Here is a 20971-nt window from a genome sequence, read left to right as displayed (position 1 = left end):
TAAGTACTATAACAAGAGAATCTGCACGGACACAGTGATGTGTCTGCACCTCACCGTTTTATTGGTGCGCGCCCACACTGATCCACATACACAGGCACAGACGCACACGCGCGCTCACAAGGTATGAGGTAATTGTTTGGTCACGTGACTCCTGCAGTAGCTGTCAAAAGTGATACAGCAGCGCATCCTTGACCACCCTGCCCGCTTCCAGCTGATTGGACTGCGATCAGGTGTTAGGGATCATCTAGAAAGTGCAGAAACGAAAAATATGGCTCTTGATTGTGATACCAACAAATTATGGACTTATGTAGAAGAATACTAACTGCTAGCTAATAAAAACCGGGAAAATTATAGTCAAGTACTGGTTTCATCAAAGAATTGTTGTAAAATGAATCCATTGTTAAAAAACATATTGCATCAAAACAACTGTAATGTTAAGGTGGTTGATAACAGTTTATATCGTGTTTAATCTAAAACCCAGTAATTTAAACCTTAAATTATTTTGTATCATAAAGGACACAGACATTTGAAGATGACTGGGAGTGATTGGGCCTAATTTCTGATAATCAGTATTAAGAAGTGAATTTCCACAAACACTTTATTACTGCAAATGTATTATTTGAGCCCATATATGTTGGGAAAACAGCAATAAGGATACTTTTCTTAAGTATTTTCTGAGGTATATTCCCGCTCTTTATTGGTTAGTCTTCGTCTGAACTCCCTTAGATCCACAAGATACTGACTGTTATTTGCTTAATGGTTGGTTAATTCAAACACTAAACAACGATAACAGATTTTTATACTTGATCCCTTGATCCAGAGTTAATACCCCGCCTATGTCGCAAGTCAATCCGTGCTGGGCTCAAGAGTCAAAGGAGGTGAGACTTGGGTTGGAAAGTGGGGAAAGTGGGACAGCGGTGCGGGTGAGGTGTGGTGTTGAGCACGCGGCTTTAGTGTTGACGTCTTCTTGACAACGCGAAGTTTGTCGCTTGCTTCCATCTCACCAGAAGCGACACGCGCTCTGCGCTTGCCAGTATTGAGAGGGGGAAACCTCAGTCAATGCTAGATTTGGGAAGCGGGGTGGAGGAAATGGCATTTCAGCTGTTTTTGCAGCCCGAGCGCTGCGCTGCTGCTGGTGGTGACGCCTGAAGGGAGCTTTAATAACGCTGGGTATATCTCTAGCAGCTGAAGATGGTGAATTCAAGTGTTTTATTATCGTCATGGCAAACGGAACCGGCAGCATCATGTTGAAATGCGTGGTCGTCGGCGACGGCGCCGTTGGAAAAACTTGTCTGCTGATGAGCTATGCCAACGACGCCTTTCCAGAGGAATATGTGCCCACTGTCTTTGATCATTATGCAGGTAAATATGCCATTATATTACTGCGACATAATGCATATGAATCCATGTTTTAGTGTCCGCTTGGTGGATAAATGTATTTAACATTCATTTAGCGGTTTTCACAAGACCTCAGAGTGACTTGCATTGTATCGCGCTTGTGTTTCTATAATGGAAACCACCTGTGGGCAGAGGATGCAACTGGTGCACACCAGCATCCTTGCGGCACAATTCATCTCCCTTTAACTTGATCAGAAATAAACAACTAATTTGCTTTCCTCTTTCGTTTGATCAGAAGTAAATAAAATCTGATTGAGAACATTGGTCAGAAATTAAAAAAATTGCATCCCTCTTTCACAGAAGTAAATAAAACAAAATTGAGTAACCCACCTCTTTCACTTATAGACTGCATCGCTCTTTCACTTGATCAGAATTACATACTAATTTACATTATTATTACACATTTTCAGAAATGACTAAAAGATGACCATCAGCTTTTCTTAATCTAAATGCAAGCACATTTAATCATGTAGGATCATTTCAGTCCTGTATTTAAACAAATAATTTGTGATTTTGGTTTCAGTGAGTGTGACGGTTGGGGGAAAACAGTACCTGCTGGGGCTGTATGACACTGCGGGTCAGGTAGGGTTAAACCATTCCTTTTTCAATGGCCTGAGGCCTTTTCATTATCAATAGTAACTTGATCAATTCAGGCCAAGTACACGGTGGCCTGCTGAGATGCATTAGAGTCTTTTTGGCATTATATGCATGTCATTTAAAGAGAGAGTTCATCCTTTAATGTAAATTCTCATCATTTACTTCACCCCATGTCATTCCAAACCTGTATGACTTTCTTCTGTGGAATGCAAAATCTGAAGTTGGCAGGGTAATACTATGATTTGTATATTAAAAAAATGCAATGAAAAGCTGTTGAAAAAATTGTGTTCAACCTCTTCTTTAATGTTCCACAGAATGAAGAAAGTCATATGAGTCATAAAGTCTTGTAAGTCAACATGAGTGTGAGTGTTAGATTACAGATTTTTCTCATTAACCACTTTAGCCACTGCCCAACTCAACAGGTGAGTACACACTAGCATTTCTCAGAGGAAAGATAAACATGTGAAGCAGTTGGAATGCAACAACAGCAGAAAAAATTTCCTTCCTCCGTTTTAACCATGTTTTTGAAATTGATCATGAAAGAACACTTCTTCCCAGAGGTCGTCTAGTCTTTAAGAATAAGTATCTGGAGGTTTAGCGTATAAATGGGAAGTTTAAAACTTGTGATCTGAAAGGCAAAAGCTATGTCTGAAGTCTTATACTCTCTGAATTGGTAGTACTTTGATGTATCTGAATGGACTAATCTGGATACTAGATTTGTCATGACTGTCTTGTGACCTACTGCGTCAGTTGTGTTGCTTCACTGCTCTTCACAAATCCTCTCCCATGGCCTAATCGGATAATAAAGTTTATTAGATGTGTTTCAGAATATTTCCAAAAGTAGTAGGTCACCTTTTATGAATAATTAGTTTGAACACTTTTTTTTCACATACTGTTTTTCACTTAGTAGGGAAGTATGCATATTCAGATGCAGCCAATGTCTAGACTTTAACTGAGAATATATGTTGTATATCAGGCTGTCTCTTAAGGTTGTTCTCACAACACCAAACTATGTGTTGGTACATGTATGAATCGACCAAATGAGTAGCTGTAAATGTAGACTGAACTCTGAGCTTGAGCTTGATTTCTTCTTGCCCAAGGCCAATAATTCAAAACTGGTATTGGGTGGAACTGTTAAAAAATCAGAAAGCTAAATATCTGTCAACACTCATGGTCTTTGATCTCTGATGATTTATTTATTCTATGGATTTAATGTCTAGTGAAACTGTTTTGTTTGAACAGTTGAAGATGGCTGAGTTCAATTAACATTCCACACAGTTCTTATAAAGACAAGAAGAGCATAAGCATAAGTTTAATTCAGATATGATATAGAAAAATGTGTCCGATCCTCATATTTTCAATGCTGTTTGAATGATGATCATGAAACACACAAAAATGATTGCCTAGTTCATAAACATAGTAGTATATCTGACACAGCTGGCTTTTTTTCCATTGAGCTTCATCCTTTAAAAAGACAAAGAATGTGAGTAGTGGCCGGGCCAGATGTGTGGAAGTGTCACTGAGGGCCAAGCAGTGGGATTTAGTTTAGAGGAAGTTCAAACACACAAAATACTTCCCACGTTCACCCTTTCTGTACAGCTGGAACCAGTTTGTACCATACAGAAACCGTGACCGATCCCTTGATCAAGAGGATTCATTTAGCCGAAGAACTGGAAAGAGGGTTATATTCAAAGCTGATGTTCAGTGTTCAGATGATGTTCAGACTTAAAGCAGTTCACCCAAAAATGAAAAAATAAAATAAAATAAATAAAATGTTTTAGAAACCTGGATGACCTGACTTTTCTCTTATTTTTTTATCGTGCAGTGTTCTGGCCAAGCAGATTTTCTCTGTCCAATGAAAGTGAATGGTGACCATTGCTGTTAAGCAGGATTTGTAGTGAATAAAAACTTTTATATTAGTCACTTATAGAGAGATATCAAATGGACCATTTTTATGATGATTTATCATTTTCATCATTTTTGGAGCTTGAGCAGCCCCTAGTCCCCATTCATCTTGATGCTGAAGAAATTATGACTGAAATTAAATTTTTGGGTGAGCTGTTCTTTATAAGGCATTTGGAAAGAAAAGGATATTGTGAATCATGCATTTTCAAGGTTTAAGCATCAAGAGATTGTTGGAAGAACCCAGATGGAAAAAGCATGTCTTGGGCAGGAAATAACCCTCAAACGCTGGTTAGCAGTTTCTAGGAAGAATCTGGAAATGGGCTTTTATTTTTTTATTATTATTTTTATTATTATTATGATCATGGTGTATATATTTTTTATTGTACATACTCCGGGTCAAATAAAGTACACAGAAAAGTAAGATACATGAAGTAGTTATGGATTGCAGCTGTAAGGTAAGGAATTGGATACTTTTTTAATAAAATTGAAATGCGCCTATCAATTCCTGTGCGCAAAAAGGGGCTGTTAAAAATGTATTTGTCTTTGAATAATTCATTCAAGAGATTCATTCAAAAACAATGATTCATCCAGTAATGAAAATTCAGTCTTGAGTGAGTCGTTGAATCATTCAATTCATAAATTCCATGAGATTTTGTTTAATTGTCTAATATTTTTTTCTTTGGAATTGTGAGAGAACTTCAGCCTCCATTTACAAAAAAAAAAAAGTCTCAAGTTATCCAGAAACAAGCAGCTCTATTTTGCACACAGCTTTTAATTGAGTCAAGTTTTTATGTAGCCTGCTGATGGTGTTCAGCAGCAATTAAATGTTTTGCAAAAAGAGACACAGAATAAAAAGGTCTGATATCTAAATGTTTGACTAAATTTTATTAAAGGGGTCATATGATGCGATTTTATATTTTTCCTTTCTCTTTGGAGTGTTACAAGCTCTTGGTGCATAAACAAGATCTGCAAAGTTGCAAAGTCCAAAGAGATATTCTTTATTAAAGTTAAGACTATGCCGTGCCCCCCTAAAAGGGTCATTCAGACACGCCCCCACATGTCTACATCACTATGTGGGAATATTTGCATAATGCCACCTAAATGTTCAGGCAAAGAAAGAAGGCATGTTAGAGCCCGACCGATATGGATTTTTGGGGGCCGATGCCGATATTAACTCGAAAAGAGCCGATTTATAAGCCGATATTTTGATTTGAAAAATAATCTGGATATTAGACCCATTTCCTATAAACTGCATTTACACAACATTCAATAGCAAAATATCTGCCTGTTCTATGTATGTGGGCTGTATAAACCATTTTCCAGAATGGATTATGTTAAAAAAAAGCCTTAGATTACAGTCTCAATGACTAAACAATTGCACATCAAAAGTATATATTTTTTAATGATCAAAAAACAGTCTGGTTTTAAACATTTAACACTTTTACTTTCTTCCAGTTGAAGCTGGTTTTAACAGTCTGTGTGTTTACTGTAAATAAATTATAATACTAAAGTTAAAGTATTTGCAGAAGTAGTCCCACACTTTGCTGCTACAGCATTCACCTTTTTCAGCCATCTGTAGGCAGAAAGAGAGACGGAGAAAGAATAAGCATGTGTATTAATAATATCACCATGTATCATTACTCATGTCATCATTAGAATTATAATAATAATAAACTGGGATCTCCTACATAGGCAAAAATGAGAAATATATATATTTTTTTATTTGTCAAGCAATAGGTATTACCTACTTATATTTAATAATATTATTTCAACATTTTCCTGTTATATCTGTAAAGCTGCTTTGAAACAATATGTAAAAAAAAAAAAAAGCGCTTGTTCAGCTCACATTTATTTACATGTCCCCTCTGGTTTAATCATTTCTGACTCACCTACTGTAGTTACTGTAACTACACTATATTTGCTCTCACAGACACATTCACAACAGACCCGTATATCTTCTCCTCTTCTCTTTGTGCAGTCTGAATCAAAACATCGTCTTGCCTACTATTACCGGAAGATTACGGAATCAATTCGAAGTTGAATGGTTAACGTTAGTGTCATGAACACACCGCTGTCAATTTTGAGAAGAACCACCTTCAAACAAGTTAATAGCAAGCATTTAAGGGGCCTGCTAAAAAGGAAGCTATTAGCGTTAGAGTAACGTAACCAGCCTGAATTCACCAAATTGTTCTCTGGACCTGACGGTAGCCTCTTCTTCCTTGCTTCTCTCTTAATTCTCATCAGCAGGACTAGCGCTATCGCTCGCTTCTTACAACGGGACAGATACATGTTTGCTGCTGACCGAAAGGAGGAGGAACAGACTATGAAAGAGCTCCCGCTAAACGTTTTTAAAACCCCGCCTACGCCATAGCGCAGCGCAAATCGCATTGTATCTGAAGGGCAACGCTGAGCCCAGCGGCAAGCGCCGTGCATACCGCGTACTGTGTGAAAGGCCCAATTACGCGGTCATTATGTGGGAAACACACCGCAATAGAATAAGAATAAGTTAAACGCTAACGTTATAGTTTGACCTCCTATTAACGTTCGCGCTCTTCCACTGATAAACATGGTATTAGCTTTGTGGCTAATCTAATATAGCAATGCATTAGCGGCTGTAAGTGATGTTACAGAATATTTAGAAGTTATAATGATAGGACCGTTAGCTAGAACTACCACACAGTTTTTATATACAGGGTATGAACTAAATCTACAATCATTTCACATGACGAACGACAGACTCACCGTCAAAACAGTTGATCGCTTTCTTCTGTAGTGGACTTCTGGCGCTGTTGTTAACTCTGGAGCTGCAGAGCTCCCTCTGGTGGGCACACTGTGCAACACTCATAACATGAGTGAAGCATGAGACTCTGTTTCTCATGTTTCATCGGCCGTTATAAATGCCGATGCCGATTTAAATGCAATTAGCTTATATCGGCCGATAATATCGGCCGGCCGATATATCGGTCGGGCTCTAGTTTCAGTAACCGCAGTAGTGTTGAAGCAGCCATGTCAAGGAGTTGTATATGTGGAATCTAGGCGAAAGCAAAAGCACTTTATTTGGACTTCCGAAAGTAGATGCATTTAGGAATCTTTAGGATTACAGATCAGCAATGCATTTTATGGATGACCGCTTCATGAACCTAGGAGAGGAGTTAAATCTGACTTTGCTACGACAATCTGGTGCTTCTGAATCAGCTACTGTAAGTATGTTTTGTTATTAGTTTAAGTATTTGCTATTGACTGTTCACATGCAGAGTTTTGCGCATAGTATTTGTGTGCATGTGCGCATGTGTTTGAGAGAGAGAGAGAGACAGGGTCACACAGTGGAGTCAGCTGTCTTAACTGTCCGTGGCTTGTGTACTGCATACACATACGAGCTTCATCACTGTGTCAATTAATGGTAAAACTAAGGACATTATTAACTGTATCTATTTTGAAAGCTGAAGCTCAAGATTATGGAAAGGGGTGTTACATTTCCGATGAGTGCTTGCGGTGTTCAGCCAATCACAATGCACTGGGTCAGTTGGCCAATCAGAGCAGACTGGGCTTGTCTGAAAGAGGTACTTTGTAGAAAATGTGTTTGAGAGAGGCGGGGCATAGAGGACCTACAATAATGTACAGCTTTTGAATCATAATGTGTTTTTTTGAACATGTCAAAGCATGTTCACATCTATATATATATATATATATATATATATATATATATATATATTACAGCTGTAATATTGTGGGTTTGACTGCAATATTCCAATTTATATATTCCATGTACATTCCCTTCTGTGTTGACTAGATAAAGGACCTCATCAGAATTCCTTTTGTATGAAAAAGGGTGACTTGCCCTTCTCAGACGTGTGCTCCATAGCCATGTGATTTCAAACCTCAATGGAAGAAGAGAAAGGAACGACAGTTTTCTGGCACACTTTGTGCAGTAAATAAAGAGTATCGATATTGGAAAAATAGGCAGGTGTTCGTTCTATTTTAGTATGTTAAAAATAGTTTCAAGCCTGTGGTTGCTAAGAAGGAGGGCGTCACTTGGCTCATAAGCAGATGCGTGTCTGTTGGATGCCTTCACTGGCTCTTCGTCTGATTGGTCCTGACATGCTTATTGCCTCAGGAGGAGTCAGAGAGTAAGCTGGCTAGTGTCAGTAAAGGGGCAACCTGTCAGATGTTGGCATCTGTCTCACATATCCTGACCTTTCATCCTCTTCTCTCAGTCCTCCAACATTTTCTTTCTTCACCAAGGTGATGTTTTAACATGGCTTTGAGTTGACAGGCTCTTAATGAGCCTCAGAGAGAGAACTGGGCCCCAGATGTGAAGTACAGCTGCAGTTTGCATTTCTTTTTCAAGTCAGAAAACCCTCCCACCCTGGAGTACCCTACTGCTTTTTGCCCATTCTGGGGCTCAGGCTACACCTCGTGACCAGGGAGATAACTAGAAGGGATTTTTGAACCATAAGAATGTTTGTGTTTTGAAAGTGCTCACATAATGTTCCTTTTTATTCCTAACTGCTTTGAGTCTATTTCTGGAATGAAAAAAGGACATTGAGTTTGAGCCACACACAAACACACACAAATTATGTCTTTAATTAGTGAAGACAGGACTGAAAAAGCTCACAATTTGTAGACTAAATAACATTTTGTAACTTACAAGCAAAGAAAAGTACAGGCATTTATTAAATAGAAGCTAGCAATATTAGCAGGAGTGCTGTTAGTAGGCATGTGAGGGTATCAACTTTTCATGTTGACATAATTGCTAAAGCTTTCATCACGGTACATGGTATTATCACGGTATTTCAATATTGCAAAAAAATTGTCATAAATACAGCATAACAGGTTTAATAATATTTCTTATGACAAAAATAACTGAACATTTAAATTCACGCCACACCAGTGTAAAAACAGCATCGCTGATTATAATGGGTTCTATTTGTCGCACCGCACCATGCCACGCCACTTTAATTTCAGCAACATTACATGGCCAATACACACATTAGACTGTAATAGGAAGTCAATACAAACTATCTATTAAAGAGAGTTTTGAGTAAAAGCAGAATATAAATCTTATTTATTGTCTTATGTAGCATCATGCTACAGTTTGCATGAATGGTCACATAACACACGCTTTCGGTCGTGTAGTATGAACAGACATCTCCATATGATTGGAGCTCCATGCAGCTCCCACACTCTCCATTGGAAATGTATAACTTCCAGTCTATTGTTTGTCAGAGATAGTGGAAAGCCGGCTTGAAACGCAGTGGAAATGCCAGTATGTCGAGGATTGTTTTCATTTTAAAATAAAAACGCTCCAGTGTAAATGTAGCCTGTATCTAAGGGGGCTGGGACGTATTCACACTACAGCCTCACATGTGTGCCACATCTCTTGAGTAAACTAGTAGGTGTATTCGACATAACGCTGATTAGATTAACCCCTTAGGTATTGCAATTTGGTACCGAATGACAAGATGTTTTTCGATACTTGATGGTATCGAGGCAATTTGGTCGGTGCCTAAAAAGTATCAAACTCAATACCCAGCCCCAGACTTGACTCTTGGTAATGTATTCAACTATCAGTCGATTATCGGCAAGATTAGAAAACTCTGATTTGACTATGAAAATCAAAATTCATTCATGACTTGACGTGTGTGTGTGTGTATACTCACACACACACACACACACACACGTTTGTTTTTGTGAAAAGTGGAGTCATCCCATAGGCGTAATGGTTTTTACACACACACACACACACACACACACATACAGACAACAGAGTTTATATATATATAATTTGAATTGATACAAAATAGTTTTAGTTAACAGTAATAACACTGGGTATTGAATTCCAAGAGTTAACCAGAGCTATATATATAAAGGCAATAAAAACTGTTACTACAGAAAAGAGACGATGAGAAAAACTTTATTTCTCATTGTTAGGAATTATTTACTTGCAGAACTGGACATTTCTTAAAAGTTGTTATGGTCTCAGCAGATCAGGTGGGGTATGAAGCAAGTTCCACCACAGTGAAACAGAGAGAGTGAAGGTTCTTGTAAATGAATGTGTAGCACCAGACACAGCTCACTCACTGACCTCAGGACGGGAGAGAGCACAGACCTATAGGAGTATGGTCAAGCAGGAGGATGTGGTTCATTCCAGAGTCAAGTCATGAATGAATTTGATGCTGGCAGTTACAGGGAGCTAATGGAGTGAGAGCAAACATGTCATCGCATTCTGGGTCTTAACAGCAGACTGGGACCATTAATGTAACTGAAATGTTGTGGATTCTTACTGAACACATTTGCTCCCACCTCAGGTGTTGTTGTTTGTCTTGGTTGGTTAATAACATGTTGTCCCAGTCTGATTGAGCTCCTGGAGGTAGAGTGAGAGGAAAGACCTGATTGAGCTTCATCTGGGCTAAGTAATCCGCCTATATGTGTGTTTATTCAGTGTACCACACAACAGGCTTCAATTAATCTGCATCATCTCAGTAAATACAGCCATGAATTATTCTCTTTGGATAAAGGCACAGGAGCCTCTTTCTTTCTTCTTCTCCTTCCCTTCTTCAAGTCCCCTTCTTGCTGAATACATTCTGAATATAAAACTTTCTGTAGAAAATCACCCAACCATTTCTTTCTTTTTCAACTTGCATAACTGGGCCTTGTGGTAATTTTAGTTTGCTGTATTTCTGTATCTCCCTCTGATTCCTGTTGTCTTATGTAAGGAATGAGGTGCTAACTGCAAAGAGACTATCAACTGCAGATTGACCCACTTATTTCACTACAGCAAATCCATACAGATAACCTAACACACATTCACATATTATTTTTAAATAGAAGATTGACAAACCAAAACAGATTTCGAAATGTATAGTCACACACACACACACACACACACGTTTGTTTTTGTGAAAAGTGGAGACATCGCATAGGCGTAATGGTTTTTACACACACACATACACATACAGACAACAGAGTTTAAATCTGTTGATTTAAGAGTGCAGGAAGACATGCATACATGCAGTACATGGAGAGCAGAGGGGCTCTGAAGATAAATGTTTCATAGGAACAGCAGTGTAAAAACACTCTTTCTTTCTTTCTTTCTCACTCTTTTAACTCATCTCTGTGACTGTGGGAATCTTACAGGAGGACTGTACAGACAGACCGATTGGAATCTGATCTAAAAGACAAGGGGTGAGGGAAGAGAAATGGCAAGGCAATTGCACTCTGAGTGATGGATGGATAGATGCCTGCTTTATAGTGTTGTAAATATTGCTGCAATAAAAGCCAGACTCAGTCAACACTGTACGATTGAAACACAGAACAATTTAGCATAAATTTCAATAGATGCTGACTGATGCAGATACGAAATGTATACTATGCAATATATAAAATACATACATATATATACATACACACACACACACACACACACATGTATTTATAAATGTAAAAGTATAAATATATACTTTTATTCAGGATGAACTAAATTAATTAAAAGTCACATTTAAAGTCACATTTGACATTTAGCAATGGTGAAAAGATTTCCATTTCAAATAAATGCATGTTTTTCATTTCTATTCATCAAATAATTCTGAACAAGAATGTATCACTGTTTACACAAACATATTAAGCAGCACAACTGTTTTCAATATTGATTGAAAATAAATTTTTGATCACAAATCAGCATATAAGAATGATTTCTGAATTATGGGACAATGAAGACTGGAGTAATGGTTGCTGAAAATTCAGCTTTGCCAGCACAGGAATGATTAACATTTTAAAATTTACAAAAATAGAAAACAGTTATTTTAAATTGTAATAATATTTCACAATATTATTGTTTTATTGTGCTTTCGATCAAAAAAATGCAGCCTTGGTGAGAATAAGAGACTTCTTCCAAAACCATTAAAATGTTAAACAATATAAACAACATTTACACAACAGCCATATACAGGTATGGTTTAGTACAAAATAGTATTTTTATTTTATATAGTCTTTTATATTCAACTGAAGGACAGAATTGAGAGCAGGAAGTGATGGGGAGGAGAGATATGGGATCTTGAAATGAATTCAAACTCATGTCATCTGTGCTAACCGCTGACTCCAACACACAAAAATATTTTAAACTAAGTGTGTGAGTGTGTGTTAGGGAGAATAAAGGAATATATAGCTCGGATGTCTGTAGAAAGTAAAGGACAGTGACTAGGCATGTCAGTACAGATAACAAATGCCTAATAGTCCTCCTGTATCCCATATCAGATATTTGCTTTTGTAAGAAACAAAAAGGAGAAGGACAGAGGCAGGAGTTCTACAGTACTATGTGTGAAGCAGAAACAGTGTACAATTGACTGTATTGTCACCGTGTTCATACTCCAGGAGAAATGTGTGCATTCAGAGGCTGTCTGTTGTCAGTGGTATCAGCTGGAGGGAGAGCTGTATGGTAATGATGGCAGCAGCAGAAAAGGGTGTTTCCAGGTTCACTGCATTAGACTGCTGTCTCGCTTTTTTCAATCCATTTCCCTTCAGCTCTCAAAAGAGCAGGGCGCTCACGGTTTCCACAGAAATGTCACATATTTCATTATTAACAAGCTCTGGATCGAGATAAGCTGTCACAGGGCATTTTCAAGGTAATGAAGCACTAATATAAAAACCTATTTAATCAACTGGTTTTCACAAGCCACAATCAACTTCATTAACTTCAAGTTTTATGTGTTTTTTTTTTTATGTTTTATATTAAGTTAACTTTATTACAAGCCACTAAAGCAGCCTGTTTCTGCTCAGCTGACTTTTTATGCTACAATAGAAACCAATGTTGTGGAAACTACTTAAAATTATGGGAAGCTTGTAGCGTATCCAGTGTCAATTGTCAGAATGTTCTGATTTTCACAAAAAGATTTTGTTAGGTGCTGCTAATGGCTGGACAATTACACATTTCACCTTTAGTTATTAGCATCACTATGTTTCATTAACAACTCCCCAACACTGACTTAACTTGTGATTAAATGTGTGTTCTCTGGAGGTAGCAGGAGTCGTGGGTGGATGATGTGTTGGCTTATTCTACATTCAGTTTTGGCAAAGGGCAGCTGTAAATAATACCATCCCTCCCACCCTGCCCCCTGTAGAATGTTTGAACAGACCAGAGGATGGGCAGCGAGTGTATTTATAATGCAGTCACCCCACAGGGCCAACACAAACTCACACAACACTCTCACTTACACCACAGATGCACCTGCTCAACTTTGTTTTGTCAGGTTATGTTGCGACAAATCTTGATTTATCATGTGGCAGGAACAGGACGGTCTCCCTACAGCAGAAGCAAACCATTTTGGGCTGTAATTCTTAAGGTTATATATTGCAGGTTCATATCTGAGCCACAGAATGCCACATTTGGCCTTGAAACATTGACAGTTGCTAGTAAAAATAGAAGGTTTATATCAACTTGCCAATCTTCTTGATTGATGAGCGACTGTCTGTCTGTGTGTGTTGTGTGTAGTGAGGTGTACGTATTGACGTTACTCAAAATTTGCTTTTCTAAACAGTCCTATGAACATCCCTAAAGGCCCCGAGCATACTGCAAGATAATTTGAGAAGAATTGTTGGATAAAGTCGTTATTTATGTTTTCTTTGGACACAAAATTTATTCCTGTAGCTACATAAAATTACGGTTGAACCACTGATGCCACATGGACTATTTTAACAAACTCCTTACTACGTTTCTGGGCCTTGAACATGTCAGTTGCATTGTTGTCTACAGGTGCACCTCAATAAATTAGGATGTCGTGGAAAATGTCATTTATTTCAGTAATTCAACTCAAATTGAGAAACTCATGTATTAAATAAATTTAATGCACACAGACTGAAGTAGTTTAAGTCTTTGGTTCTTTTTAATTGTGATGATTTTGGCTCACATTTAATAAAAACCCACAAATCTCAACAAATTAGAATACTTCATAAGACCAATAAGAAAAGCATTTTTTAGTGAATTGTCAGCCTTCTGGAAAGTATGTCATTTACTGTACATGTACTCAATACTTGTTAGGGGCTCCTTTTGCTTTAATTACTGCCTCAATTCAGCGTGGCATGGAGGTGATCAGTTTGTGGCACTGCTGAGGTGGTATGGAAGTCCAGGTTTCTTTGACAGTGGCCTTCAGCACATCTTAATCTTTTGGTCTTTTGGTTTTCATTTTCCTCTTGACAATACCACACAGATTCTCTCTGGGGTTCAGGTCGGGTGAGTTTGCTGACCAGTCAAGCACACCAACACCATAGTCATTTAACCAACTTTTGGTGCTTTTGGCAGTGTGGGCAGGTGCCAAGTCCTGCTGGAAAATGAAATCAGCATCTTCAAAAAGCTGGTCAGCAGAAGGAAGCATGAATTGCTCCAAAATGTCTCAGTAAATGGGTGCAGTGACTTTGGTTTTCAAAAAACACAATGGACCAACACCACCAGATGACATTGGACTCCAAATCATCTCAGACTGTGGAAAATTAACACTGGACTTTAAGCAACTTGGGCTATGAACTTCTCCACTCTTCCTCCAGACTCTAGGACCTTGGTTTCCAAATGAAATACAAAACTTGCTCTCATCTGAAAAGAGGACTATGGACCACTGGGCAACAGTCCAGTTCTTCTTCTCCTTAGCCCAGGTAAGGCCTCTGATGTTGTCTGTGGAGGAATAAGACAACTGTAGCCAAATTCCTTGACACGTCTGTGTGTGGTGGATCTTGATGCCTTGAGCCCAGCCTCAGTCCTTTTCTTGTGAAGTTCACTCAAATTCTTGAATCGATTTTGCTTGACAATCCTCATAAGGCTGCGGTTCTCTCGGTTTGTTGTGTATCTTTTTCTTCCACACCTTTTCCTTCCACTCAACTTTCTGTTAACATGCTTGGATCAACCTGTCCTCCAACCAATACGCCCGTATAGGTCGTTTGTCCAAATCCCTGAAATACGACCCATCAGAGCGTATACTACAATTGCGCCGCTATTGGCAAAAGGTCGTTTTCATATTAATGTTTTGTACTCTTTTATTTACACTCTGATTTGCGTTTCGTGTAGCTCAGTTGGTAGATTATTGCGCTATACATTGATACGTAATCATGCTATCATGGGTTCGATCCCAGGGAACGGATGTGCACGAAAATGTATATTTTCAATAAATCATAATTTAGCATGATTTCTGTGAGGGTTAGGTTTAGGGGTGGGGTTAGGTGTGGTCATTCGAACGAATAAGCCACCTAGTAAAATATGTAGGAAATACTGTGAGATCGGTGTAAAAAACCCACACATTGCATTTAAATAAACGTGCGTTTTGATTGGTAATGACGTTATACGTCATTTCATGACGACAGACGCAACGCGATACTGTCATTATTTTTACGCCCGCTAGAGGGCGCTTAACTTTAAAACGTAAATATAGGTCGTAATAAGGTGCTTGCACAAACGACCTATATGGTCGTTTTTTGTTGGAGGACAGGCTCGCTTGGATACAGCACTCTGTGAATAGCCAGCTTTTTTGGCAATAATTGTTTGTGATTTATCCTCCTTGTGAAGGGTGTCAATGATTGTAATCTGGACAACTGTCAGATCAGCAGTCTTCCCCATGATTGTGTAGCCTAGTGAACCAAACTTAGGCCTAGTCCACACGGACACGGGTATTTTTATAACCGGAGTTTTTCCTCCTGCGTTTAAAAAAAAAATCCCGTCCACATGAAAACGCCAAAACATGCTATCAAGCGCTGTCAAGAGCATGCCACACCAGCAAGCGGCGATATAACCCAAATTGTAAAGTCACCTTGCCCAATCAGAAGCAGTCAGCAGCGCACAATCTGACGTCAAACACAGCGGATAACAGCGCACACTCTGACGTCGCAAGGCAAAAACCCTGGTTATACTGCCCACACGACAACACTGCAACCGGCGTTACTGAAAATGCTCACCCTGGCCGTAGTTTTCAAAAATGTTCGGTTTCGGTGCCCTGAAACTGCGTTTTCTTGTGGACGAAAGGCCGAACCGCGTAAAAAAAAGTCACGGTTATAAAAATACCCGTGTCCGTGTGGACAGGGCCTGAGAGACCATTTTGAAGGCTCAGGAAACCTTGGCAGGTGTTTTGAGTTGATTAGCTGATTGGCATGTCATCATATTCTAATTTGTTGATATTAGAGATTAGAGATTTGTTGATATATATTTATTTATTTTTTTTTTTTTTTAATTTTTTTTTTATTTATTGGTCTTATGAAGTATTCTAATTTGTAGAGATAGTGAATTGGTGGGTTTTTGCTAAATGTGAGCCAAAATCATCACAATTAATAGAACCAAAGACTTAAACTACTTCAGTCTGTGTGCATTGAATTTATTTAATACATGAGTTCCACAATTAGAGTTGAATTACTGAAATGACCTTTTCCACAACATTGTAATTTATTGATATGCATCTGCATGCCGGTCAGAAAGTGCTCAGAAAATATCAAAAATATCTTAATTTGTGTTCTGAAGATGAAGAAAGGTCTTACGGGTTTGGAATGAAATTAGGGTGAGTAATTAATGACTGAATTTTCATTTTGAGGTAAACTATCCTTTTAAAGGGGAGATCACATTTAACATTGCTCTGTTAAGTTTCCAGTTGCTACACACAGATTTCTGCTCGTGTCCCACAAATTCAACATGTTGATCAACCGAAAGCTGCTTGGTTTGAAAATTACTTCATCTCTGTGCTGTAGACAATGGAGTTTTTTTTTATGTTTTAATCTGACAGCACCTTAAGGACTCCGAAGTCCTGAAGGGCTGCAAATTATGGAAACTGGCAGCAGTACTTTTTCACTCTCAATCTTCAGTCCGCAGTTGTTAGTAACGTCCCTCGCGGTTCAGATGCAGAGGTGCTCCAAGATGAGAGACATCACGGTAAATTAAACTCTAAAGCTCAGAAACTCTGGCTCCACATTTCTGAGTTTCATTTCTGGAAACCCAGGATGGTTCCCTGTCGCAAATGAAATGTTTATACTGCAACACATGGCCAGAGGCACACGCTGTTATAGTTTAGACACACTCTAATTAGAAAGAATAACCATGGATGATTTCATACCAACACACATGGTGCCTGTGGAGAGACACACACACACACACACACACACACACGTCGGGGAAAAAACAAGTTCCCTAAAATATCAGTCACATGTCCCCTGTAAATCCAGGCTTATCTTCTTGTAGCGTCTGGGGTTTCTGGTTTCCAGAGGGCATGTCTCTGCCTCTGTGCTGTCTTTTGGAGGACGAATGGGGAGATGGAGGAAATGCTATTGAGTGAAATATGGATTTATGGCTCATGAGCCGTAATCTAAATCGTATTAATCTCTGCTCCATCATTGGGGTCAGCGTAATTTCTGGGTGCTGCTTAAGTGATTATTGATAATGTTCGGTTACAGAGCATTTGTGGACAGTGATTCAGTGCAGCAGTGAATGCTAGTAGTTAAGATTTGTAGAGAAGAAAATGACACTTTTTATTCAAAGCAAACTCATATTTAGGGTAAATGACTAAATGTTTTCTGGGCAACTTTTGAGTGCATTCCTCTCAAGTGCATGGAGTACTTGTTATTAAACGGTGTCCTCTGCTCTGACAGGAGGACTATGATCGCCTGCGACCCCTGTCTTACCCCATGACAGATGTCTTCCTAATTTGCTTCTCCGTGGTGAATCCGGCCAGCTTCCAGAACGTGAGAGAGGAGTGGGTCCCTGAGCTGCAGGAGTACGCACCCAATGTCCCTTACCTGCTCATCGGCACTCAGGTACACACACCTGCTGCTACACACAACAGCAATTAAATATTCCATATAACGTAACTGTATACTTTTTGCCATTGTATGTGAAACAGTGCAGAAATTAGTAAAAAACATTTCAAACTATATGCTACAGTATACTATTGTTGCTAGTGTGGCTCTTTGTTTTCTTGGAAATATTAATTTATTTACAAATTGTTACTTTTCTGCAGTCTGTTTAAATCATAAATATAAAATACATACACACAAAATTGTACTGTATTTCTACCTCATGTTTCGGTATTTTTGTCAACGCTGTTACAGACACAAGCGTTACTATAGTTCAATTAGAACTATGTCATAGTTTTCACACAAGCAGCATTTTAGTCCCTCTCTTCACTAGGATTGTTTTTTTTTTTTGTTTTTTTTTGATGATGGTAACAGGGCTGACATAAAATTATTTCTGTTTTATAAAAAAAATTACACTTATGCCAAAAACATTGCTTAACAATGAGACTGTATTTATAACAATATGCAAATGTGATTTTTATTTCATTTTGCCTTCATTTCGCAAAATAAAATGTCCTGCTGAAAAAGAAAAATCATAGTGAGGGACAGGCCTAATACCTTACCCTCATCAGCATAAATGCTATTTAAATTATTTAATTTTATCTTTTTTTGATGTAATATTGACGAAAGAATACATAGTATTCATATAGTACATAGTTATGTTTTTAAATCGCAAATTTACTTGTTGTTAAATTAATTCTATGTTTGATTATTTCTTAGGGACACAAAAGGCACTAATTTTGTGGAATAACCCATGTTTACAGACACACACAAAAATCTGTTGTTTTAAATGCTACAAGTGAATTTAGGCATCAAAATGTTATGATGTACAATTTAATATGGATATGCATTTTTAGAAAAATGTCATTTAAAAGTGCTATTAAATTATGTATTTTTTTATTGTTTAGATTTTTACCAAAATTGTTCTACGTATAGTATATACATCCAATATCAACCAGTACTGATAAGTAAAAATATATCTAATATCAGCGAATAACCATTATGGTTTAATATATTGTGCATCCCTATATGATAAGCCGCCTATTGCATATGTAGCCCAAGCACATTTATTTTCTGTTTTTCTTGGTTCTGTGGTGACTGTCAGAATTACTGATGCTACATATATTTATGTTCTGGGAAAATCAAATGTGGTTGTAACTGATGTGTGGTAAAACTGTGGTAATATTATTGATTGAAGATATTGATCTTATGTGCCATCATGAAAGGTTCAGTCATACAGTGTTCACAGCATGATATTGTCAATGAAATTGTCCAAATTGGCTTATGATTATGGTTTGGTAATTACTGTACCATGTGTGTTAAGAGTGAGGGCTTGTCACCAGCCAGTTTATTGCTGTGTGCACGCTTCCTGTCTTAATCAGACCACAGAGTGAGATGAATACAGATGCAGTGCAATCAATATGAAAGGCGGCCAGAGAAAGTCATAGGACCAAGGACCCTGAACAAGAGCGGCACGACAAAGTGGGATAAAACTAAAATCATGATATGGCTTAGCGCGATTGTCAAAGCTGCTCCATGCAAGCTCTTCTGTGCATCTGTATTTGAGAGTTTGGGCCACTTTAATGTGCATTTAGGAACGCAACATGCTTTCCATACTTGTAATGAGGATCGCTTATCAACAAAAAAGAAGCTTTAAGGGCTTCCCTGTGGTTTTCCCTCAAAATAAAAGTTTGATGATTTAACGTTTTGAAATGAAGGCGTCCATAAATATTAGTATCGCAATTTTACAGCTGCAATGAAATGTAGTCATTTTTTGGATATGCAGTAAATGAATTCCAGGTATTGAGTTTGGAAGATTATTTAATGTAAAATTGACCTCAGTGAATTTTTGTATTTATAGAGTATGATTTCATATTTAGTTTTTTTTTTTTTTTTTTAAACAATTATTCCACAAAAGCAATATTTTTTTAGGCATAAAGATATATAACCACAATTTTTTACCACCATGCAGCAAACTTTTTGCAGTCATGATTTTTATCAGAAACTTGAGTTTAATTGATCAAGCCCTACACGGAGCCCAACAAAGCTTCACTTCTGCTGGTGACATATTTAAAGGAATTGTAGTGGAGAAGGCGCGCTCAACTCCCAAGTCGTTTAATGGGTGCGAGTAATAAAGAAGTTATCCAAAGGTAAAAGAGGAAAAACCGCACTCTCAAGATATCCTTTAATAAATTTATTCGTACCATGTCTTACACAGACGCGTTTCGGCCTAAGCCATCATTAGTGTGTCTATTTAAAGGAAACCTTTTCAATTTGTGCTCCATGTGCCTAATTGAAAGATGTGAAGGAAGCACTGCTCTGTGTGGTGGTTTTGGTAATACGTCAGTGGATGTATGGAGAGCGGGTTTTTGTGGAGAGGAGCTGGCAAAAACTCAGATGAAGGGGAATTTTAATTGGAAACAGTGAAGACTGAGACCTTCCTAGACAACTGCAGTGGTACTTTTTAGGTGAAAGGGGAGTCTGCAGATGCATGCCACCATTTTGTCTTGGGTTGAATTTCCTGGAGCCTTCTGCTCTAAAAACAAACCCCATCGTATGGAATCTCATCCGCCGTCCTCAAAAGAAATGCAGAGAGCACACGTGCCCTTACAGTTAACCCCTCATGTGTGCTTGCTTAACTGTGAATTTGACTCCATATTTGGCTGTAGATTGACCTTCGGGACGACCCCAAGACTATTGCCAAGCTGAACGATGTGAAGGAAAAGCCCATTGTGACAGAACAAGGCCAAAAGCTAGCAAAGGAGGTGAGAAATGGATAGTTCCTCTTTCTCAAGAACAAAATAAAAATGAAACTTTGTACTAAGAAAAAGCAAAAAGATTGTCGTGACTTACTGGTTAGACCTTAAAAAAAAGTGTCTCATTTTCTATAAGTGTCTCATTTTCTATGCCTTTCCAGATTGGTGCCTGCTGTTATGTTGAATGCTCAGCACTGACACAGAAAGGCCTGAAAACTGTGTTTGATGAGGCCATTATAGCCATTCTGGCTCCTAAGAAAGGTGCGCTCAAACGAAGACTGGGCCCACGCTGCATCAACTGCTGCCTCATCACATGATACACCAGCTCAAGAGCATCCAGTGACCTGACAGTGACCAACTATCAACCAACCAGATTTCAATCTGACTTCTGAACTAAAGCAAGGTGAACCAATGGGCCCATTCACCTACAAGTCCAAGTCATGGACTTGGTCAACTAACAAAAAGACACATTGTTCAGGGAGAAATGACACGAACACTAATCCTTG

General features: G+C 38.3%; 1 protein-coding gene across 1 annotated transcript; it reads left to right on the top strand.

Moving 5' to 3' along the window:
• Window positions 1-774: 774 nt before the first annotated feature.
• On the top strand, window positions 775-20958 carry LOC132122242 (rho-related GTP-binding protein RhoQ). Its single transcript, XM_059532273.1, has 5 exons — window positions 775-1362; window positions 1922-1980; window positions 17506-17670; window positions 20379-20474; window positions 20627-20958. Exons 1-5 carry the CDS (start codon window positions 1221-1223, stop codon window positions 20780-20782), a joined length of 618 nt encoding a protein of 205 aa, XP_059388256.1. The 5' UTR covers window positions 775-1220; the 3' UTR covers window positions 20783-20958.
• Window positions 20959-20971: the final 13 nt, after the last annotated feature.

Source organism: Carassius carassius, chromosome 40, assembly GCF_963082965.1.
Source record: "Carassius carassius chromosome 40, fCarCar2.1, whole genome shotgun sequence".
In the NCBI taxonomy this organism is placed as follows: Eukaryota; Metazoa; Chordata; class Actinopteri; order Cypriniformes; family Cyprinidae; genus Carassius; species Carassius carassius.
The sequence above is the reverse complement of the archived record's forward strand: the minus strand, read 5'-3'. Positions and strand labels throughout refer to the sequence as shown.

Excerpts from the sequence above, each read along its gene's own strand:
- LOC132122242 (XM_059532273.1), top strand. The coding sequence starts at position 1,221 with ATGGCAAACGGAACCGGCAGCATCATGTTGAAATGCGTGGTCGTCGGC. Across the intron at positions 1,981-17,505 it reads TGTATGACACTGCGGGTCAG|GAGGACTATGATCGCCTGCG; the intron begins GTAGGGTTAAAC and ends CTGCTCTGACAG. Across the intron at positions 20,475-20,626 it reads GCCAAAAGCTAGCAAAGGAG|ATTGGTGCCTGCTGTTATGT; the intron begins GTGAGAAATGGA and ends ATGCCTTTCCAG.